At 30.8% G+C, this 26040-nt stretch overlaps 1 protein-coding gene across 1 annotated transcript; it reads left to right on the top strand.

Annotated features, from left to right (window-relative positions):
- Positions 1 to 22252: 22252 nt before the first annotated feature.
- Positions 22253 to 26040, top strand: LOC18103702 (uncharacterized). Its single transcript, XM_006376671.3, has 3 exons — positions 22253 to 24201; positions 24282 to 24329; positions 24462 to 26040. Exon 1 carries the CDS (start codon positions 22420 to 22422, stop codon positions 23833 to 23835), a length of 1416 nt encoding a protein of 471 aa, XP_006376733.2. The 5' UTR covers positions 22253 to 22419; the 3' UTR covers positions 23836 to 24201; positions 24282 to 24329; positions 24462 to 26040.

The raw sequence follows: 26040 nt of genomic DNA, 5'->3' as shown, positions 1-26040 counted from the left end.
TAATTAGTCGCATGCAAATACTTGTTCAACCATAAAAAAAATATGTTAAAAATAAAGCACATGTTGAGGCTTTGATATGCGATGTTGATATTGATAAAGAGATGTTAACATTTACCTCATATTATTTTGATCCTCACTTGAGAAAAAGAATAAACCATATTCCATGAAATGATAGTGGTGGTGAAATATCTTCGAGTGAGAATTTCTAAATATTTTGTCATCCGGAACGACCATTATTTAGGAATGTAGTGAAGAATAGATATTTGACAGACATCAAATCTAAACAAGCATATAATTATGTACTATTTAATTGTGATAAATTGATATTTTTATTTAGTAAGTAAATTATAAAATTATATATATTTTTTAAAATTTTCTCCTATATCTTCTTATAAAATAAATTTAATTAACTTCTATATAGACAATATTATTAATTATTGTTATCTCAAAATTCAAATGTTAGTGAATCTCAATTCTACCAATTACAAGATGAATAATTTACCATATGATTTAAAACACTTGTAAGTATTTAATAATTATCAATTATTCGATTCATAACTACTAAGTTTATATTTAGTTATGTTTTTTCTTCGACCGTTAATGGTTCTTAACTTTAACAAGGTATTCAACATGGGAGCCAATACTGGTAAATTAAAACTCCTATCTTTGGATCCTATAAAATAGATCAAGTGTTATAATAAGTAGTTCATCAATTAACATATTTTTCATACCGAGTAACATGGTGAAGGTTTAAAAACCTATAATAGTAGGGTTTGTGTAAAGGTTTCAACATTAATGAGTTTAAAGTTGATTACTATGATCAATTATAAGAGGTTATTGAATTGCAATATCTTAGGTTAGAAGATACAATGTTCTTATTCAAATGCTATCAGTATGATACCGATAGAGGAATTAGAGTAGATTGTCACCATGGTTTAGTAAAAAAAAAAAAAAGAGGTAGACTTCACAACATCAATGATGTTTTTATTTCTTCAAAATAATATCAAAAAAATGTATTATATATATACATTCTTTTCTTTAGAAATGATTATAACAGAGTTGATTGGTTATCTGTTGTGAAATTCAAATCTAGAAGTCTTGTTCAAGTTGTTGAAAATGCTAATAATGAAGTAATTGGAGGAGATGTATTTCAAATGGATGATCTAGTTGATCCATATCGACCTCCTCCATATGCCAAGTTAAAAAAATCCAAATTTTCATGTCACTAAGAATACTTATGTTGATATTAATAGTTAAATGTATTATGAGATCGACATTGAATTCAATAATAAAGATGATGTTGGACATGACGATGAAGAAAGTAAAGAGAAGGGTTTTGATTAAAAGGTGTTGAATTGATTTAGATGTGATGTTTCATTGTGTAATAAAATTGAAGTTGTGTTGGACATTTATTGATACTTTATAATGAGATATATTTATATTTATTATATAATTTTGAAGAAATGTTCATTGTTTCAATAATTTCATTAGTATTTTTTTTTTGTGGTTATGAATTTAATGTGAATAATTATTGTATTGAATATACTTTGTATTGTTGTTTTAGTTGTACGTTTAGGTTGACTAAGGGGCTGTAACAACAAACAAAAATAAATAATGTGATTGTAGATGAACTCGTTGATTGTATTGTCCAAAGAAAATAAGAACCTTAATTTTCAAAGGAATCAGCAATGGACCACCCATTTTTGTCGAAATGTTACCAAAGGTTTTGGGGTTTCCATCATAATCAACAACGGACTAACCCATTAGAAATTAAGGTCCTTATTTCCAATATAATCGGCGATGGAATAAAAGTATTAAAAAATTCTTTTGGCAAGTTTGTTAGAAGTGATGGTATGTCAATGTTTTTGATGAAATTATCGATGAAAATTCTGTTGGCAATCAATCTTGGAGGACTGGACTGGAGTCTTTTTGAGGGATGAGGTCCCCTGTTTTTCCTCATTGGAAGAGCTTGAAACAAGGGTTTTAGGTTTCTTCTTAGCTTTTACTTTATAACGTCCCTTCAATAATAAAATATATTGGCTTTTTTAAAAATAATAAATCAAAAGAAATGTGTTTTGTAAATGTAGTTCACAGATGATTGTAATGACACATTCTTTTTAATAATCTTCTTAAGAAATTTCAAATCAAGATAGGATATTCTTATCTTTGTTTTACAAAAAGGTTAAATGTAAGATGAAGAGGATGAGTAGATGAATTGTTTCATAAATTTATTTTGTATTTATCAGAAGATGTCTATTAAAGATGAAAAGATTTTTGAAAAATTGCGAGATAAGTTCCTTAAAATATGAAACAAAGATAGAGAGATAATGATGATTGTGTGTTTTGATAAACAAAATTATTAATTCAACTTTTGAAAAAGTGATTTTTCTTTTGTTCCTGCTTATATAAATACTCATGATATACACCTATAACCTTTCTTAAGATGACAAAAATTGACTCTTTAGACTAACCATTTCTCCTTTTGTTTTATAAATAAGTTACATCATGTCATTTTTATATGTTTTTCTCACAAGTGTATCTAATTGTAAACTTAGCTAGAGATATGAACCTACATAAAGTAACCTAATTTTCTAGCCTAAAAAGAGTCTTAATTGATAATTTGGAAGGAGATACTTACCTCATTAGTAAATCTTCATTCATGAATGCTTTATCATAGGCCACCATAACTGGCCAAGCTTATCTCCACCGATGGCCAACAATACAAGACAACTATCATGTTAAGCTCTTCCTACTGAAGGCCACCTAACAGCCTGAGAGAGATATAAAGAAGGAAAAACAAAAAAAAAACAAAGAGGACCAAAATTTTGAAGGCTCAGATCTTCCATGATGAACGATGGTAGATTACATCGCCAGTGAAGGAAGAAATGAGAGGAGAAAGAGATCAAAATCTGTTAGCCCATGCATCTCTCAACCTCATTTGCACATGTTATGGCCATTCTTCAGCGTGTCATTATCACGTGCCACCATACACCACCACTACTCCACCAAATTCCAGCAGCCCCAACCCGACTATAGTTACTCTGAAAGATAAACTTTAACCCCTAAACTAATTTTTAGGTATCTTTAACATGTATGGAAATTTTTGAGAAAAAGGGTGGATTATAATGATGAAATATTGGATTAATTGTGATTATTAATGTTTATGGGTTAGTTGTTGATAATACAAAGAGATAAAATTGCTATATTAGACTTGTGTTTGGTTTGGTTGGTTTTGATTGTGGATATGCATTTTATAAGCAATCCTACCTATGAAAAATACATCTCATTTAGATATTATCATAGGGTGTGATTGAGGTGTTATGATAGATTAATATGGGTGATGTTGATTGTTTATGATTTTTCTTATTATAGATTATTGATGATTATTGATTTAGGAACTTGTGAGCAATTTTATCTATGGAAAATATGTTTTATTTGGGCAAATCATACCTAGTATTGATGTTAATGTTGATAAGCCAATAATTAAAATGTTATGAATTTGTATTGGTAAATGTGTTATCCTATCTATGACAAATATACTATTAGTTGGCATTGTTTTAGGATGTGGTTAATAAGTAATAAAATTGATGATGGTAAAGAAAAAAAAACTCTTCTTCTAACCAATTTTCTTATGTTAATGGTTTTATTATTTATCTATCACTACCTATGACAAATGCATCATTAATAGGCATTGTTTTAGAGTGTGATCAATATGTCATAAAATTGATGATGTTAAAAAGCATACTTCATAATCAATTTCTTAATGATAATGTTTTTATTATTTATTCATCACTATCTATGGAAAATGTACCATTAGTGGACATATTCCTAGAATGTGATGAATAGTGAATAAAATTGATAATATTGAAAAGCACATACCAAAACTAATTTTCTCATATTAATAATTTTTATTGATCTCTATCTATGGCAAATGTCCACTAAGGATTGTCAATGGATGTGATTAGTAAGCAATAAAAATTGCTTAATAAATCATATTATGACATTCAAAAGTATTTTAAAATTTATTAAATCGCTTGTTGGTTGGTTAATAATCCTCTACTTATGGTAAGTGCACCACCATTAGGCAGAGTTCTTGGTGAGATTAATTAATAATAAAGTCATTTAACACAAGATGTTCACTTAATACAAGATGTTAAAATATTTTCAGATCCTTTACCTATGACAAATGTACCATCATCGAACAATGTTATAGGGTGAGATTAGTTACTTATTGTGATTAAAATATGTTTCAAAAACTTGTTTTCCTCGCAATTTTGTCATGTTTGATGATCCTATTTATGGTAAATGTACCATTATCGGGTAGTGTCATAAGATGCATTTAAACAATATATTCCGCGTATCATTTTTTATTTTTCTTTCTCATAATATCATTGTAAAGAAAAATATTAATAAAGTTTACTTTCATCCTTTTGTGAATATGGATTAGTTAGTTCAAGGGTGCTCCAACAATACCCTTTCTAAGTCCTATTTAAGCCATCCAGTCAATCACTTTAAATTAATGAAGTTATCCATGGTGAAAACAATTGTTTTAAGAAATTATAAACATTCATGAAACATTAACATTAATTTAATAAACACACATATACTAGTTTTAGATAAACTCTTGGCATGTAAGCACATTAGACATATTTATCATTAAAACAAACAACAATGCACAACTTACCTTAGGTTGTATATATAAGGTGATATCTATCTTTCTTATTACATAATCAACCTTTTAGACCTATTAGGGTTTCTAGTCACCATAAAACTAAGTACCAACTCTTTTTTCTATTTTACACTTTTCATAAATAGTTTGTCTCGATGTTCCTTGCAACATTCTTTATAAAGGAGAAGAGGTTTCTAATGGATCAAAATTTTTTGACATTATGAAAAATAAATTTTGAGCCTAAGTCCTTATTTAAAAGGTCTAAAGATAATATGATAACCCATTGATAGGTGGGTGAGGCTTGTGTCCAAACCTAACATCCCCAGCCTTGGTAGAATTCCAAGCCCAAATGACATAGGTTTAACTTGCTTCTAGGCCAAACATCATTGGGCGTGGCTATGAATTGAGCCTAAGTGATCATAGGTATGCGGAGCTGTCAGACTCGGCGCAATGGACATGGGTTTGGTAAGCTGTTAAACTTACCGTTCTTAGGCATAAGCATTGAACTAAGCCCAAGTGGCTATGAGTCTGGCGACCTTCCACACCCAATGCTTCACATCCAAGCCCAATTGAGCATGAGTCTGGTGAGCTGTCAGACACAATACCCTTAAGCTTGGCTACATGTCGAGCTCAAACGAACATGGATCTGGCACCTTGCCAGACCCACCGCTCTTGGGCTAGGCATCGTGCCAAGTCTAATTGAGCATGGGTCTAGCATGCTGTCAGATCTAATGCCCTTGAACTCGGCTATGTGTCAAGACTAAATGGGCTAGGGTCTAGCTCTCTACCATACCTATTGACATTGGGCTAGATATATTCATCTCTATACACCAATAAGTGTGTAAGAAATCTTCCACGAGCCTACCATATTTTCATCTCATTAATATTGTGTTAAGCATATTTATCCCTTATTAATATTGTGTAACAAATATTTATCCCACATTAATGCTATTAGGAGGAAATGACTCTTCAACCCCTCTACTCAAACAAAAAAATTAGGTTCAAGGGTTATAAATACTCCCTGAAACATCTAGGTAAATGATTCATAATTTTTATTCTCTATACACTAATACTTTTAAATCACATAGCATTCTCTCATTTATTGCAATTATTTTCTTAAAAGTTATTGACTTTATTATTGAGGGTCCCTAAACCCCATAAAAAATGATTGTTTTGCAGGTGTTAGGCATTCTATCACCAATCATCCACTTTCTAAACTCTAGATAATGAAATATTGACATGAACATATGATTATCCATTGTCCAAACACCAAAAACTTCATTCCTAAATATATTGGTGTCGCACGTGTGAGGCGTCGCGATGATTATCCTCTTGGATTTAGATCGTCGAGAATGATATGAGTGGAAAGGACAAGGAGTTCTTGTCCTTTATCAGTAGAAAAAAAGGAATTGATGTCGCCACCTAGTATTTTGGTCACTAGAAACCCTAATTGGTCTTAAAGGTAAGGAGATTGATTGCGTAAAGGAATGTATTAATACCCCTAAAACTCCTTACCTAAGGTAAACTGCATTGTTTATTTGTCTGATATAAACTTAGAAAATGTTGTGTTTTCTAATTGTTGGTCTATCTAGGGTTTAAGGAAAGTCTTTCTCAGTAAAGTGGTCCTTATCTTATCATGTTAAAAAACTAACCATTCTAATGCCAACATAAAAATAAAATAAACTGTCTTTTTATTTAATATTAGAAATATATCTTACGTATAAGTTTATAATAATGTATATTAAAAGAATTGTTTTATATATTTTTGAAATGTATGCCAAAATCCTTTGAAATTTTACAAACTTGTTGTAAAATCCATTCAATATTTAAAAAAAAACATGCAAAAACATTTTAAATTTTCTTTAAAAAAAATACTTAAAATAATTTTATAATTTTTTGGCCATATGCAAGAAAAAAATATTTATTATTAATTTTTTATTTTTACGCTTTGTTTGGTAAAAACCTATTTTTTCTTGTAATAAAACTACTCAAAATAAGCTAAAAGGGTGTTTGTTAAACACAACCTTAAACTTAGAAAGCCCTAACAAAAATGGCAAACCATATAGGATACAAGACCCTTTGACCCATTTTTTTTTAACCCGACTCGACTAGGTTGATCCAAATTTTTTGGCTCCACCATAAACTAGACAAAAAATCTTGGGTTGACTTGAAAACAACCCAAAAACAAAACCAAAGGCAAAAAAAAATAAACATCTAAAAAAATACAACAACTCAAAAGTTCTTGAACAAAATGGATAAAAAAAATGAAGAATACGAAAAACATGAAGAACCGAACTCAGCAATTTGAGTTCCAAATCAGACCAGATTTGATCACAATGAAGGCACATACATGTTGGAATTCATGTGAGGATCAATAATCTAGCATCCAATCACTTCGATTATCATTAAAACATCATGATTTTGTCAAAATAAGTTTCGATTCTGAATTGAAAATCTAAGATTAAAAGCCATTGAAATCGTGTTATTGATTCAAATAAACACTAGAATATTAGTTAATCATGCATAAGAAAGGATTCTGGGTAAATAAATTAAACAAAACAAGTCAAAATCATGTAGCTAAAGCAATGTTTTTTAGAAGAACACAAAGAACAAAAGAAGAAAATTCAACATAAACCCAAGGTTTTTTCCAAGCACGTGAAGAACATTGTCTCAACCCTAAAAAAAAAAACCTAGCCATGTCCAGAAATGGCAGCCATCGCCAAGCCCAGAAATGGGCATTTTTAGCTTATAAAACATGCTCTCTCTTTTTTTTTTTTTCTAATAAATCACATATCATATACAAACATGTTTGAATAAAAAAAACTAACAAAAAACATTAAAACATCAAAATCAAGCGAAGGTACCAAATCCAAAAAAACATAAACTTAAAACAAACTATATGTTCACATAACATGGATTCAAAATTGATTTTTTTAACCCATTTTGTGCATGAACAAACCTAGCAAACCCATGGTAAAACACCATTGCTTTAACATACATAGCTTAAGTTACATAAAAACTAAAACAACATTATATATCAAAAATAAACTTAAACAACAACTTTAATGTATCAAAAACATAAAAAAAAATTAAATAAATCATTAAATAAAAACACAGTAACAAAAAGTTGAATACAACATTACTTGTTGAGCATTGAAACCTCTTTTCTATGCCTAGAAAGGACCTATTTTTGGTCTCTCATAAACTTGCAAAGCTAAGAAATATTTTGTTTAGACTCTTGAACCTCTACACTTATGTTTCTTATTGATATTTCTCTCTTTTTTTCATATATTTCTTTTTCTTTTCTCCTCTCCTCAATTTGGCCCATGATATGGTCAATTTCATCCTTATATTCACACACCTTTTTCCAGTTTAATCCTTGGTTTTGGATTTTTTTCAATCAAGCTCTTAATTACCCATCAAACTTCAATATTTATGCAATTAAGCTTCTGATTTAACAAAATTAACTCCTAAAAATTGGAATTCGACCTCTATACTTTAAGTTCTTCCAATTAAAGCCTAAATTGACTTTAAAAATTAATTTTTTTTTCAATTAAGTCCTCAATAAATTCAAATAATCCTTAAAAAAATTCTAATTCAATCCTTAAACATTCAATTTTGAATTTTTCTCCTCAAATTAAATTTTCTTTGCTAATAGTGCCTTTATGAGTCTAAAATACACTATCAAATTTTTTAATCTTGTATGTTTGGTCTTCTCTAACCCGTCTTCAATAATTTTCTGGGTATTCTGGTATATTTTTCTCACTAATATTTTTCTTTGATTTTCTTTCAATATATATTTTTTTGTATTTTGTATTTTCCCTTTTTTTCTGATTTTTTTATTTATATGGAGCTCAAAAATAAGTAACAACAACTGGATTTTGAAACAACATCAAATTCAAATCAATTACCTAAACAAGCCTTAGATAGAGGAGATAATTTTGCAGCATGAGTTTGATTTTATGACTATTATGTGGTTTCTTTTGCATGCAAGTTATTTTCTGTGCCGCAGCCATCTCTCTCTTTTCTATTAAGATTATCGATTTTTATAGAAAAGCTAATTTTCTTAAAAATTATTTTGATCCAGCTGAACCACCTTCACCACTTTCAAATTACAATTTTCGCCCTTCCTCTATAATATTCTTGTTCCACCTTCAACGCTAGGTAGATGCTTAGGATTCAATACTTTTATTCTTCTTTTTTTCTGGTCTCGTAAACTCGAGAATTCTATGTTGGAATTCCATCTGTTTAATTTCTTATGCGTTTCCCTGGACTTCTCTAGCCCGCTATTTAATAGAAATTATTCTTAAAAATGCATTCAATTATTCTTAAAAAAATTTCTCCTTCCTTTACGACAGTATTTTAACCAGACGCTTATTTATTGGTTTTGTTATCCTTGAGGAAAAAGATTAATTTCTGTTCCAATAACTGCTAATTAATTAAAGTTAACAGCATGATTTTTCATGCTTGTGTTAAGAGTAGAGTGACGCATATTACATCTATGAATATTGTGAAAGAACAATTATAGGGTTACAAGATATGATTATATTATTTTTTAATATATTATTTTAAGTTAAAGTTCTTTAAATTTTAAATGTTTACAGATTTATACTATTTTGTGTTTGCTTTTTAACAAATAATAGGAATGAAGAGATTCGAACTTGTGACTGCTCGGTTATCAAAACTCTAATATCATGTCAAAGAACTAATTCAACTCAAACACTTAAGCTGTCACGTAAGGTCGAATCTCCTGATTCTTCAATCTTTATCCCATTTATCTCAGGATTTGAACCTCTTCGAAGCATTCTTCAGGTTGCAAAAAAGCTTTTTAGTCTCACGTAAAAGGTCAATGATGAGTACTAATGATATTATCTTTGACCAAATGCTCTTAAAACTATCATCTACAATTTTCTTTTTTTCACATTCAACAAACTTCGTATGACTTTCTGATTTTCTATACCATCAAATACATTTAAAATAGAAAACAACAATTCAGAATAATTTATATAAAAAAAGTTATTTACGAAAAAGTAAAATATTATTTGCGACGTCCTGTGTTGATTGTTATATTAAAATAAATAAAAAAGTAAGTGAATAACCTAAAAGTGTATTGTTCAATTATATACCTATATCATTATTTATTGTTTAGATTTTTTTATGAAAAAAATAAAAAACCTATTAGAGAATAAAAAATCATTTTAGAGGAAGAGAAACATAGAGTTAGAGATACAATTAACAAGAGTTAATACACACTATTCACTATAATAGTTAAGAGAATGATAATTTTACCTTTCTAAAAAACCCATTGCAATGGACATTGTGGGCATTTATATCTTTTAAAGAGGTCACCATTTATGTCTTTTAAAAAGATGTATTAGACATTACCAAATTTTTCCCAGACAAATATTTTTTTTCTTTTAAAAAGGTCTATTAGACATTAATAAATTATTCCGAGACAAATATTTTTTTTTCATTTTAAATATATAGTGAACAAACAAAATATTCTTGAAAGTAAAAAATTTAAAACTAGTATCAAGAAGAAATTTTAAGTTTTCATAAAGTTTTTTTTTGTTATTATCAATTAAGCTAAGGGAAAACTTAGTATATAACAACATATATATATATATAAGCAATATTTTGGCAGGTCAACTTGGGTTTGATCACCCTTTATTCCTCGAGTTAATAGTTTATTATGCTAACTCGGATTGCCTCAAGCTGTCTTTTTATATTTAATAGGCTGAGAATTGAGCTACATATTTTGTCTCATTTGACAAAAAATGTCCCCCCCCTCAAGTTATCATTATTGATGTTTTATTTAATTTTGATCCATTTGCTATCATTACAAAAAAAAAAAAAAAAAAAACGATCATTTGTTTGAAAAAAAACTAACTTATTTAATCGACTCTGGTCTATGACTTGAGTCGCTTCTTTTTTGCTTTGAATATTTGCTTCAAAGCTGGGTTGTTGCAAACCACAAGTCATCTAAATGTTTGATCTCTAATGGTAATCCACATGAACTACCAGTGAGAAATCTCTTAAATCCTTCTAGAAAAGAGAGATTGTTATACCTTAGAGTGCTAGCTCTTTTCTTTTGTATTTTGGTGTTTCTATATTGTACTTTCCTTACCTTTCTCTTAGAAAATAATAGGCATAACATTCTATTTATAAGAAAACCTAAAAACCCTATAAATAGAAAATATCAATTTATCTCTTAAATAATACCATATATATTATTTTATGATAATTTTAGAAATTTATTCAATTAAGTCCTTGATTGTTTCTAGGTCTATAATTGTAATCTCCTATATTAATTACATTCTAATTCTCAATTACATCGGTAAAATCCATCGGCAAAACCGTTGGTAAACTATGAACACTGTTCATCATGTCAATTACAAAGGGAATCACCGACGGAAAAGTCCGTCGGTATTTTTTAGAGAGCTCTCGAACTGTTCACTTCTCAATTGCAATGTTAATTCTTGTTCTTTACAGACAAAATCATCGACGGATTGAAAAGTCGTCGGTGTTATTTGGTGGTTTTTTAAAAAATTTAGATTAAATTAAAATTTTAAATTAAATATTACAAACGGAATCACCGACAGATTGAAAAGTCGTCGGTGATATTTGGCGGTTTCTGAAATTTTTTTATTAAATTAAAATTTTAAATTAAATATTACAGACAAAATCACCGACGGAATGATTAAAAATATTAATTTTTAATTATCCGTCGGTAAAACGCCCAAATAAAAATACGTCCACTGGTGCTAACGTGAATAACAGTTTTAATACTTACGACCAGACGGCAATTCATGGTATGAAGTATGAACAAGAAGTTTATTTGTTGAAAGCTGGAAAAACACAGCGACTTCCAAGAAAAAACTCGGTTTTGAATTATTGACAGTAACGACGACCGTGTGCATGAATAACTTCTATAAATTTAGAATATTCTGATAAAGTAATGAATGCATACAAGACAGTGTCAAAGGTACAAGAATTGGAGATGGCTTTCTCTCGCCTCATTCGTTCTCTTTTTCTGGCCATGTTGATGATTGCCTCTTCCAGCATGATCACACACAAGGCCCTGGTTGATGCAGGTCTGTCTGTATTAAGAAGGAAATAAATATTGCTTGATTTTACATACAATTAAGGCTGCAAATTCCTTTCTTTTCTTTTCTTTTTTTCGTTTTGGATAAGAATCTTTAATTTCATGTAAATTAGATCTGCCTGTATGATTTTGCTTAATTTTGAAAAAAGATTCATAAAAGCTTAATTATTTAAAATTTTTATGTTATCCACAATCCAATCCTTTAATTTCAAAGCCAATAGTGAACCACTGCGAATGTTTTGTTAACCAGTCAAGTAGAGAGGGAATTGTTTTTAAAAGGTTTAAATGCATTAAAGCTGTCATCTTAAAATTTTTCCATTTTTTTCTGTTCTTGTTTTTTGGGACATCTCTTCTCCTCATTTTGAAGTGGAGAACCTAACCCATCAAACAATTGATAAGTTCTTTGGCTGTGTAAGAAGTAGTTATTGTGCATGCAGATATGAAGCATAGAAAGCTGCAAGGCAGGCGTCCAATGCCAAGCCCTCCCCCTCCTCCCATCCCAGCAGATCGTGATCATCACCATTGAGTTTTGACGCAGAGCGGCGTACTAGGAAGTTCATCAACTATTAATATATTTTATTTGTAATTTTAAATTTTATCACGTTTAAATTACTTTTAGGCTTTTCGAAATTAAAATTAAATATCAATAACAAAGTATCAAGTGCGTTGAAGGTATTTTAGAGAGTTTATTTTGTGTTTTTTTAGTGTTTTATGCAAACTATCAATAGGCTTCTATAAAATAATATTGAAATTAGCCTCCATTTATCATCAATAAATTACAATGTTCGAGACATTTCTAAATTTTTTACGGCCTACAAATGTTCAAATATAGTATTAACTTGTACATCACGCGTGCCTCCAAGCATTACATCATGGCTAATCCCATGAGTCTAATACTCTGGTTTCTTAGTGGTATGATGAAGATAATTGAGGATGTGACATTTATTGGTGATAATAATGTACCATATTTCTTCAGCAAGTGTGACTTCTTTATGAACAATTAAGTGGGAAGTATGTTAATCTTGAAAAATCGGCTGTATTTTTAAGTAAAAATACTCCTTGCCTACCAAATTCTCGAGCTCACTCTTTGAATATTCCTTATGTTGATGCTTAAGATAGATACCTGGGCTTTCCATCTTCTATTCATAATAGATCCAAGAGGCAAGCATACATACAAGAAATGGAATGTTACCAGCCATTAATATTACTTGATTATATAAGACAGATGGCAAGGAAGATGAAAGGGAAGACAACAACAATTCAAACTCAAATCACTGTATTATAGTTTTTATCAAATTCTCAGGATCTTTCAAACCTGAAACTTATAGGTGATAGCTTTGTAGGCGATAGCTTTATAGGTCATAATAAAGTAGGCTTGTAATTCCCTTTGTAATCAATAGACTTGCAATTTCAATTTCATAAACCAAAAAAATACCAAAACGATTTTCCATTAACTAGTAGTTTCAATTCGTGGATGTATTCAAAATATGAATCACTCTATGAATGTAAGTATTTTTTTCTTAAGTTATTGAGTTTACTTTGCATTCAAGTTGTTTTAATTATTTGATTACTTCTTCAATTGAACTACTGTTCGTGTGAAGTGGATTCAATTATATTGATATTCGTGTAATTATATAACATAAATTTAGAATTACATGAGTAACTAGGATTAAGTCCAGAATTAGAACCAGTTAACTTAGAACTCTAAAGTTCAAAGTTCAAACCAATTAACTTAAATTTTCAATTTTAAGTTGAAAAATCCTTTTAATTAAAGCAGACACAAAAAAACCTACATCAAACAATTGGTGACCACGGTGGGAGTGTCAAATTAATTATTTAGAATTATGGCACCATTAAAGAAATCAAAATTACCAAGAAGTTTATTTTCTTGTTGGAACAAAACATGACATACCAACTTTTCAGGAAAAAAGATTTGGAAAATAAAAAGGAGAGAGAAGTATATATGTCATTAGAAGAGAGATATGCACATCTTAAATGAAAATTATAGGGAACTAGTATAATCATTGATGAAAAATATTGACGTCTTGCTGAAGAAATGGAAAAAAGACACAAGGCAAGAATAAGTATCAACTCATACAATAACAGGATTGCAGTGATGAATGGTATGTCAGCTCATACTATTCTAGAGTCTAATGTTAGAGAAAGGCACAATTGTGAAAGGAATTTAACAAGAAGGTTTGAAAAGCTTGAAAGGAATTTAGAAGGAAATTTTGAAAAACTACATAACTTTAATAAAGTTTCTTATCAAGAAGTTGTCAAAACATTGAAAGATATTAATTTTAAATTAGGCACCAAAATAAGGAGTGAAAATGATGAGATAATATTAGACTTTTAACTATATGATGGAAATGTACCAACAAGGAATAGTTATATTAACAATCATACAACAACTACAACAAACACCAACATCATTTCTCATTCATCCTCATACAGCTCCATAACACCTCTGCAGCAACAACAAAAAACAACAGTAGAAGACAGCAGCAGCACAACATCACAACAGCAGGAGACAGTAGCAGTAACAGTACAACACTTTCATCCTTGTCAGCAACCAATCTTAATTAACTCCTATCATGCCAACATCCAGGATTGTAGGGAAAATTACCACAACGACTACTATTCAGAATGGTAATCAATCATACATGGAAACCATAGTTGTGGCAGATCAAAGACAAATCAATAAGGAATCAACAACTATCTCAAAGAAACCAACAGATACTTATCATACATGAAAACTACAACTGTGGTAGATCAGAAACGAATCAATCTATATAAATAAGGAATCCTGTAATCATAGAAAGAAATAAAGTTATGGAAAGGTAATAGTTACTACTCTATATATATAAAGAGCATCATGTACAAGTGTTTTAAGTAGTGCTCACGTCTGTATTTTCATTGATATAGCAGTAAATCTATCTTCTTCATCTTTTGTCTACTCTTCTTTTTTATCTAGTTAGAGATATTGGAGTAGAAGGAAAATGTGTAGTTGAGTTTGAAGAAGCTGTGAAGTTTTGTTTGAGCATTGAAGATGATAGTAGTTGTCTTCCTTTATAGAGGAAAGAAAGTAGATTGATTATTGATGATAGGGTAAAGTCCCATACTATTCAATAACATATTCAATTACCAATGATACATCCACCACTTGTTCTATATTTTTGAAAATCATTTTATCTAAACCATCTTGATTGATGATGTAGAATTTGAAAAAAAGGATGCATTGTACAAACCTTAATAATTTTTCTATGAAGCAATGGTTATAGGGCTCGCATGAGTAGTGATTACTCTTTAAACGAGATGAAGATCCTTTCAAGTTAAAATGCTTCTTCATACTACAACATTCTTTTTTCTTGAAGCTTTTATTCTTTGTACAAAAGATTTAATAACCAATGTAAACCTACCCTTATTGAAATAAAAAAAATGCCATAAATTAATTGTGTCTTCTTACCATAGTTATAAAAGGCTCTATATATCTTTTAAAAGGGATATTATAGATTGATGTTCTCATCAAGCTTTTTCTATATAGGTTACTTTTGGGTCTAAAGTTGAGTGAATTTTGTTAGACTCAAGAAAATATGTTGTAGCATATACTTGTTCCTGCCATAATGACCATATATATTACCCTTCACTATAAAGGGGGTGTTGTTCAATTCTAACCTAGCATTCTTATAAAGAATTACATATATCACTACCATAATTTTTAGATTTATTTATAGAATTTTTATCGGTATTTATACTCATAGTTTGTCAACACGAAACTTACCGATAAGCTCATGGACCAAAATAATCTATCGGATAAACTCTCATTAGTGATTTGTGGCATGTCGATAATAATTTTATAAATTAATTTACTAACGGACAAAGCATGCAAAAAAAAAACTTTATTCATTTCATTCCGTCAGTACTGTAATCACTGAATATAACATATCACCGACAGAAATATTGTATGTCATTCCATTGATGATTGTTTCATTTGTTGGTGAATTTGACATATAACTATTAAACAAACTATTTGTTATTCCGTCAGTGACTAAATAGTAGCAGTGACATTTACAGTAATTCTTTTCAAACTCTCTAGAATATACCGATGGACTAAGTATGTCGATAACCTTGTCAGTAATAATTTAAAAATGTATTTTTTAAAAAAAATCCATTAAAAATAGAAAATAATTAAAAAAAAATCATATAAAATTCAAATATTTATTGAAAATTTAAACATTTATAAGTTCAAATATAATTAATCTAAAATAAATGCATTAAAGGAGAAAGATGTGGGTCTTCACCTGGACCGTGGGGCGAATAAGAGGGAGCATACATATACCACCCATATATGATCTCATCTCCAATACCAATTGATGGAGTTTGGTCATCTCAACACTAAGTCATTCATAATCAGCAGCAAGATGAGTCGTTCGATCTTTAACTCACTGGTCTAAAATCGCCATAAACTTTAGAGTTTGAGTGCTTGGAGCCAATTGTGAGCATCTAACGATTGAAACATTATGGGTCATTCACAAGTCCTCAGCCCTAGTGTTAGAGAGACTGTATACTTGATTTATATCTAGTCCACTGAACGATCCTATCTCTAACCATAAATCTAGATCGAGATCCGGACGGGTCAAAGGATCGTTACCGTATCTCTTCTTCAATCGAGTGTTATATGTATTCTAGAAAAAAAAGTAAGCAAATTCAAAAAAATAATAACTTAAGAAAAAATGATTGAAAACAACATACCACAAAGTGTTAAGGTTGACTATCTATAAGTTGTTGCACCATTTTTTGGTGGTCATCAATTTGCACGTGTGTTTTCATAAAAAGCTCCATCAGGCTTAGTCCGCGTCCAAAAACCATAGCCTGCAAAAGAAAATTGGTGTTATTTAAAATTATTTATAAAAAACAACAAATAAAAAATGGATGTAATCTTACCATCCACTTCAAATGCAAAACAAATGGAATGGAGTTGTCGGTGTGCGTGGTAACGAAACTATGAACATCCTAGTTTCGATTCTCCGCATCAGAGTGTGATCGTTGAATGAAATGACTAGACGTCATGTGCTAAATATATTCCACCCACATAACCTCCAAGACATAAAAAGGTCTGAAATCTTTCAAATTACCACCTACTTCCATTTTGGAAGCTCTCTTTGTTTCGTATATTTTTTGGCTTTCATTTACGCCTCATACCAAAAATCATACTATCTATATGATACAAATGAATTATCTATTAAAATGAATAGTGAAATTGAATTCAAGGATTAAAAAAAATTTATCTTGATTTCAATATTACCAACTTGTAGTGTGATTCTCCCAAACCTTCCTTGCAAGCATTTGTCAGATCTTTCCCATTCAAAATTTTCCTTGCAGTTAAAATTTTTACAAGAAAGTTTTCATTAATATTAATAAACTAACTAAATTAATATAATAATAAAATATTTAAGTTAATACTAATCTTAAACCTTCCAAACTATTCATCAATCATAGGTTTCTATTCAAAATGTTTGGAAACCTAACTCCATTAAAACACTGTAATTTCCATCACTAATTTCATCACTGATGTTATGGTTCTGGCAGCCTCAATGTTTGTAAACCTGAAATTGAAGATGTTACTTAAATTAATTTTTCAAAAATTATTAACATATCGATGTGAAGAGAGAACAAACTTTCATTGAAAGGTTATTCTTCCATTGAGCATAGGACTTTCATGTAAATGGATCCTGCTGTGAAGGGGCTCCCCTTAACATGGCGACCTCGCACTCGACTAACCCGTGTCGAGCGTGGTTGTCTGTTTTTAAGAAACACCTAACGACTTATAATTGTTAGACTAGAAGAACTAGTATTGATCCTATCTGTATGATGTGCTATTTACTTTTTCTTAGGCATCTACAGAAATTAAAGGATTAAGGTACTGTAAACCATTCCTTTAAAAAAAAAAAAAATTCGGTAGCACCTCCCTTATACAAGAGACTACTCGAAATTCTTAAACCCACAAATATACAACAATTTAAATTGGATTGCCACAAACCAGTTGATTTTATTTCAATTTATATCAATTGAATAATTCTAATTATATTAATTTAACCTAATTTTCAATTAACTTTCCTATGGCTATTTGCAAAATGATCATAGGAGATTAATATGAACACATTAAAGGATCTATAGTATCAATATTTCACATTAAAAACTATTCATTTAACCTAAATATTATCTTAGCTATTTTTATTTTTTTAATTATAATAACTACTATTTTGTTTATTTTTTATTATTTAAAATAAAATTTATTTTTCATGAAATTAAAAACTATTTGTTAACACCATATTAATAACAAAAAATTAAAAATTCCAACAATCTATATACGATCATTAAAGAACTTAAAAATTAAAAATATTCCAACAATCCATATACAATCATTAAATAACAGAAAATTAAAAAAAAATAGTTAAAAAACTCAAATAATCTATATATAATCATTAAAGAACATGAAAATTAAAAATTTCCAATAACATTTATATAATTATTAATAACTAGAAAATTAATAACAGAAAAATTAAGACCTCTTAATTAAAGGAAAATATTGGAAAAAAATAAAGTTTCCACCTAGTAATTAAAGGGAATGAGAAATCCTAAAATAAACATTGGTTTCAAATATTAAAATAATGGGTTAATTATGCTTAAGAGAAGATAAATATCACCCTTATTTATCATTTCAAATTAAAGGTTATCTTTGTTATGTGTTTTCTCCTAATTTATTTTTTGCATCCTTTAAAAGTCTTTTTAACAAGAAATTTTAATATTGATCACTAAAAACAGGAGATTTCATCAATTTTTTTCTTTTAACAAAAAAATTGGTTGTAATCTCTAAAAATTGAAGATTTCTTGATACGAACCCGGAGGGTAAGAACCCTTGAACCCATAAGCAAGAAAGAAATAACCCAATAAAGCTAAAATCAGATTTCAAGGTAATAAAAACTCAACATAATGATTACTTGAACCAAGACACCAAAGTTATTGAAATGAAGACCCAAACCCAACAATTATAAGAAATTACAAACTGGAAGTATAAGGAAGAACGTCATAAAGATAATAATTCAATGAAGAACCAATAGGTATAAACAATTATCACACAATCATATAAAAGTTGCAGAAAAATCAATAATAATTCAATTTGACATGTTCTTTGAAAATAGTATTTATAGCTCACTAAATAAAATAAATTCTAATAGACTAATGAGTTAACATTAAACCCAATTAAAACTAACCCAAAGTTTATAAAATAAAGAACAAAAATCTGAAACTATATAAATTATCTAGGTTGCTGACTTTGTAGTCAAGGAAATAAAAATGTTGACTTTTATATATCCTTTCATAACATGGAAACATACCCTCTAAGTAAGCTGTCAAATTGGTTTCTTTAAAAATATGAAATCCTTGTATAAATAGAACTCCTAAGTTACCAACTAATATTTCATTAACAAATAAAGAATCAGTTGCCAACTTTAAATCACTTGCTAAATAAATATTCCTTAAGTTACTACATATGTGTCCAACTAAAACAATGATTCTTTGTAGAATAAGAAAACATCCTTATAAGAAATTCATAAATAAAAGGAAAGATAATCCTAAATTAATTAGAAAAATAATAAAATTCCATCATATTAGCTTATAGTCTTTGTCATAAGGTCTGTCCAAAATCCAATTGCTACAAAATTTTAACCTTATATAAAATAAGACATTTAAAATCTTATGGTAAAATTTCAACAAAATCCAACAGTTAAATAAAAAATTATGTTTATTAGCGTAAAAGTTCATATAAAAAAAAACTAAGCCAAAAACTATTTTTTAAATCTTTTTGCCATTAACCTTGTAATAGGTCTAATCAAAATATTTAATAGATCCTTTTATAGTGCTTTTTGGTTCTCATCATTTCATCAATTGTGTACCTTAAACAAAAAATATTGACATTAATCCCTAAAAACCGAAGATTTCATCAACTTTGTTTTTGTTTTTTTTTTAAAAAAAACCCTAACTCTTCATACAAAACCTGGATTAAAGAAAACTTAAACCCTAAAGGAACAAACTTTAAATTTCCATTCATGCATCATCTTCTAAGAAATCCAAAATAGATATTTAGTCCCTATTTCTTCACATTTTCAATTAAAAGAAATATATAAAATATTGGTTAAAACATAACTAAACCCTAATAAACTTTAAATTTTCATTCATGCATTATTTTCTAAGAGAACCAAAACACAAATTTAGCACTTAATTCTTCATATTTATAATCAAAGTTATACAAAATATACATTAATGTAATCAAAGGTATACAAAACACATATTTGTGGTTTCATGTTAGTTTTTTTCTCTCCTTTTCCTCTTCTTATTCTCCTTTCTTTCCTATCACCTTCTAGCTCACTTTTATTAGCTCAAACTCCCTTTTTTTTCCTCTCTTTCTATCTATTTCAACATTTTCTCTCTGTAGTTTGACTTCCTTTCTTTCTTGCATTGCCCCTCCATTTATAGGTAATGATGAAGGTTCTAAAACCTTTATAGGTAGAATGATTGTTTCCCTTGGTTTTCTTGGGTCAATCTCAACCCTTCACCATTGTTGTACATTTCATACATACATTCTTAGGTTGGTCTCTTTGCACTATTGTTTTAGCTATTTTAGAGAGAGAAAGCAATAGGTTTTGGGCTAATAATGGAGTACATAAGCAAGTGAGGTGAGGGGTGTGTTTGTTGGCATTTGTGCTGAGGCTTGACAGAGAGAAAAAAAGATGCTTAAGGGTATAGCCAAAACATGAAAAAGAAAAGAAAAGGAAGAATTGAAACAATTACAATCTACATGCAAGAGGAGGAAGCAGGTTATCCCAACCATGTTCAAAATGATGTTATTTTAGTGTTTTATTATTATTATTATTATTATTATTATTATGAATGTTTCACTTGAAACACATCATTTCATTTAAAGTGAAACAATGTTTTGGATTTTTTTTTTTTTAAAATAGGTCTTTCAACTTTGATGCCTCTTTCAATTTAGTCATTGATTTTTAAATTCTCAATTTTTATCCAATTTTAACTATTTTTTCAAATTTTCTTTTCAATTTCATCATTGATTGTATTGAAATGTGTCCCTTCATTTTGATGCCTTTTTTAATTTGATATTGGCTTTTAAATTTTCAATTTTTGCACAAATTGGATTTTAATATTTGAATTTCTTTCAATTTCTCCCCTAATCTAACCTACTTATGCCCCTACATTTTGCCACATTTCACATTGTATTTGTTGGTTCCTGATTTATGCTTTTTAAAATAAAACAAAATCAATTAAGCCACTAATTGGTCGTTAGTCCTTTAATTTTTTAATTTCCAGTGAATTTTAACCTCTTGTTTTAGTGTTTTTCTTCAATCACACTCCTAATTATCCCTCAAAATTATCCCGACTCGCATGTACATAATTTGGCTTAGTCTTGCTTTTTAAATTTTATTTTTGTTTGATTTTATCATTCATTGTATTTTTTAGTATTTTAATTATTTTTTAGTAGTTGTCTTTTTTTTGCAAAAAGTTGTCAAATTTATTTGTAAAATACTTTATTGAAAATATTTCTTTTTGAAAGGGAGTAAAGATTGGTTTGTGACAAGGATATTGGTGGATTTGATTTAGATACGTGAATAATAGAAAAAATGGTATATAATTTGAATTGTTTATAGGGAATTTTTGTATGGATGGGAACCAAAACTTGAAAAACAAAAAAACAAATGGGGGATTGTAAATATGTTCGACAAAATGAGAAAAAATGATTATTTTTATTGATTTTTGGAATTTAAGATATTTTATAATTTTTTAATATTTTCTCCATGGAATTACCAATGGAAATTTTTTTAAAATAAAAATTTTCATTTTTTTTATTTTTAAATATTATTGATGGAATTAATTACGAATATATTTTTTCTTAATTTCCCTCGCTAATTTTGGTGCTACTTTGTCCATAATTCAATTGAAAATTTTCTGCCTTAACTTCCGCATGTGTATGAAGAATTCAACAGTATTGATTTAAAGAACAGGAAGTTATATAATAAAAAATTGTAATTGTGATAATCCAAAGCAATGGCAAGGTACATAACTAGTCATCCGTGAAGATTACAAATAGGTATTAAGTTATTGTTTTATATTTTGTGTTTTAAAAATATTAAAATTTTTTATTTTATTACTTGAAATTAATAAATTTTTATATTTTAGCTCATTTTTATAAATATCATCAAATATAATTTTTTAAAAATATAAAAATATAATTTTAATATATTTTTAAATAAAAAATATTTTTTAAAAAATCTTCCAGCAACCTTATTGAATGCTACTCCTGCTTCCCGCCTTCACACCTCGTAAATATTTTGAATTCATAAAATTACAAATAATAAATACATAATATTTTATCCATCTCTCTACTGTCACCCATGACCCATCACTTTAAGAGTCTTCGAAACTCGAGAGAGAAGCTCTCCCTTCCCCGGAAATTGTTTCCCTCCCGATGGCACCCACTGAAGCTTAAACTTTTCTGTGATCTGTTCCTTGTTCTCTATCTCCCACTGAAGCTGAAACTTTTCTGTGATCTGTTCCTTGTTCTCTATCTTGCATGGCCAAAAACAAAAAGAAAACTGCATCTATTTCTGCTCGTGGGAAGAGAAACCAGTCACTCGATCTGACAGACCCGGTCTTAGCTTTGGCAGCTCCTGCTGCCTTTCCAGCTTCCAACTGTAAGAATCGACTGCTCAAAACCCTTACGGGTGGGTCTAGTCGAAACAAATACCTCTTTCAAGCTGATGATGTCCTCGTAGAAGATGGGTCTGAGGAAGAAGCATTTGAAGAAGATGAAGCAGACAATGCCGAACCAGAGGATGACAGTGGGAGTGGTTTCTTTTATTCCCCTACTTTAAATCTGACGAAAGGAACAACTATTGCTAGTTGTGAAGGTGCCCGCAAGACCCCTGATGTTGCCAAGTCTTCTGGAAATCCATCTGCAACAGTGACTGGAACTCAAGCTCAACCAACGGTCTCTGTAGAGGAAATATCTCACCCAGGTACCTCTATATCTCCGGACCATACAGTTGGTAAATGGCGTGATTTATTTGCCACCAATCGTAGCAGTGCTTCTTATTCCAAGCTTATTCATTTTTCAAATATTAGCACTGCTAGGCAATGTTCCTTGCTAGATGAAGATTTAGACAGTAATTGTGATCTATGGAAATCATGTGTTGTGGGTTATGTTGATGGCAAATTTCCTGGGTATAAAGCCCTGCATGATATTGTTACAAACACATGGCAATGTGAAGCTTCCTTGACTATTCATGAATCTGGCTGGTTAGTGTACAAATTTAACAGTGTGGATGATAAATTGGCGGTTCTTGCTAGTGGTCCCTATCTGGTGTATGGCAGGCCATTAATCTTGAAGGCTATGCCAGAGTATTTTAACTTCAGTTATGAAGAAATGACTAGGGTCCCTGTTTGGGTGAAATTCCCAAATCTGCCGTTAAAATGTTGGTCTACCAAGTGCCTCTCTAAGATTGCCAGCGTGATTGGGAAACCAATCCTAAGTGATCAGCTCACTTCTACTATGTCGAGAATCTCGTATGCTAGAGTTCTAGTGGAACTCGATTTGCTTGATGATCTTATCCATTCTGTTGACATTCTCCTGCCTAATAGTACTGCTCTCACACAAAGAGTAATATATGAGACACTACCCAGATTTTGCAAGCACTGCAAAGTTCTTGGTCATGCAACTGGGGTTTGTTCTAAGGCTACTGTAGAGTCAAGAACGATGGGCAGTCATGCAGTTATGGGAAGCACTAAGCAAGGCACTGCCTCTAACGGTTTGGGATATGCTGTGGATGCTGGTGTGGAGAAAAATAAGGGGAAAGATGTTGCTGCAGATCACTATTGTGACCCCATGCAAGCTGAGGAGGATGTCATGTCTGCAGACTTGGAAACTGTCCGGAGTAAGAAAAGCAGTAAGTTTCAAAAGAGTAAAAACATTGCAACAATTGGGGACTAGGGGTGTTCAAAATAACCGATTAACCGAGAAAACCGATAAAACCGAAGAAAAATTAACCGAAAAAACCGAACCGAAATTAAAAACCGATTAAACCGATTTAAAAAACCATAAATGTTAACAGGTCCGGTTCGGTTTCGGTTTTGACCCAGAAACCGGGCCAAACCGAACCGGACCCATTAAACAATTAAAAAAAAAAAGGCAGTATAAATAGTTAAGTTAACCTAATCCCTCCCTAACCCTAACATCTCATTCTCATCTCAATTCTCACAGAGCCGTCTCCTTCCTTCCCACTTCCAACAGAAAATTCCCAATCTTCAATCTTCCTTTCCCATAAACCTTCTTCATTTAAGAAGCAACGACAACAAGGTAAATTCCATCTTCTTTGATTCTTTGTTTCGTGGGTTTGAAAGCATATTCTGAGTCTATTCCATCTTCATCTTTCCCAGAAACCGTCTCCATCTTTCAGGCGTCTTCATTTTAGCAACGACAGCAAGGTAAATTTCATCTTCATCTTTGATTCTTTGTTTAGTGGGTTTGAAAGTTTATTCTAAGTCTATTCCATCTTCATCTTCATCTTTCCCAGATTAGGTTTGTTAACAGCAAGGTAAATGTTGTTTTCTTAACAGGCCCCACACCTTCACCACCTCCCATCAGTAAAACTGCAGGCAAATCAGGGTCCAGTTCAAGCTCTTCTCTTAACTCATCCTACATAACAAGAAACAAAAGAAGCAGTCAATTGAGCAAATTATCGTAGTAGAGCATGTGTGAATGCAAATGTGCGATCACAATTGTGCACCTTCGAAAGAACTGCAAGAGAAAAAGACGGTCAGATGGGCAAGCCAGAAACACGGATTTGAGAATCTTCCAGCCCATCTAGTGCAGCCCTCTTAGCTACCTCCTTTGATAGGCAGTAGCATCTATTCCAAAAAAACCAGTTCAAACCGAACCAGAAAAAACAAAAAAAAACCCTATATATTAAGGGATTAGGTTTCCCGGTTTTTTCCAAAAAAAACCGGATTTAACCGAACCGGACCGGTTCGGTTTGAACCGGTTTCCGGTCCGGTTCGGTTGATATTCACCAAAAATACTAAAATTCGGTTCGGTTGGTTTTTTTAGTCTAAACCGAACCGAACCGAACCGTGAACACCCCTATTGGGGACTGTTCTAAAGTTGCTGTAGAGTCAAGGAAGAAGGGCAGCCATCCGGTTAAACATGCGGGCAGTACTATGCCAGACAGTGTCCCTATCTGTTTGGGACCGGTTGCTAGTGTGGAGAGTACTAAAGGGACAGATGTTGCTGGAGAACGACAGCTTGACCCCATGCAAACTGAGGTGGACGTGATCTCTCAAGAATGGGAAACTGCCCGGGGAAAGAGAGAATCTCCTGGCAGTTTTGACCTCAATACTCAAAAGAGCAAAGACATTGCAAGGGCACCTCAAGGATGGAAACAACGGGGTCAAGAAGGGGCTGTTGATGGTGTAAAAACCAGGAGTGCCCATAAAGGTGTTGCAACTAGAGCATCTGGCAGTGGTAGGGAACCTTCCACTCATCCACAACAATAACGTTATTGATATGCTGGAATGTCAGAGGGCTTCATTGGCCTCTGAAGTAACATGAGATGGTCAGTCTGATGAAGAAACTTTATGTTGTGTTGGCTTTTGGTGCATTCCATTGTCTTTGGCTAGTGTTCATTACTGGTGTTTCTGCTGGTCTGAGTCTCTATGGCAACTGTATCAGTGCATCAGCTCTATTTGTCTCTGGCTGAGCTCTGTGTTTGGTGACATTATCAGTGTTCATTGTTGGTTTGGGTTTTGAGGACACGGTGGCTGCTGCCTTTCAGTGGACTGCTCTGTCTCATTAATTAATGGCTTGGTGCCTTTTGGTTGGTTAACTTCGACATCGGCAAGACTGCCAGGTTCCTTGGTTAACCGCTGCACTATAATAGATGTTTTTCTTCTTTACGGGAAGCATGCTCAGCTTTGCTACTACTTTGAATGGCATTGATGTCGACATTTTTTGCTGGGCATCCAGTCTTGTATATTTTGCTGACTACACTTTCAGGATTGCCTCTGAGTGTAATTACTTTATTTTGGTTCATTATGTTCATCTTGGGAGCTTTGTTCTCCTTTGTCCATTCTCATTAGGTTGTCTATCATTATAATTTTGACTCGCTGATTAATTTGCATGGTTACTTTTAATCTATAA

The sequence above is a fragment of the Populus trichocarpa genome, chromosome 12 (assembly GCF_000002775.5).
Source record: "Populus trichocarpa isolate Nisqually-1 chromosome 12, P.trichocarpa_v4.1, whole genome shotgun sequence".
Lineage (NCBI taxonomy): Eukaryota > Viridiplantae > Streptophyta > Magnoliopsida > Malpighiales > Salicaceae > Populus > Populus trichocarpa.
The sequence above is the reverse complement of the archived record's forward strand: the minus strand, read 5'-3'. Positions and strand labels throughout refer to the sequence as shown.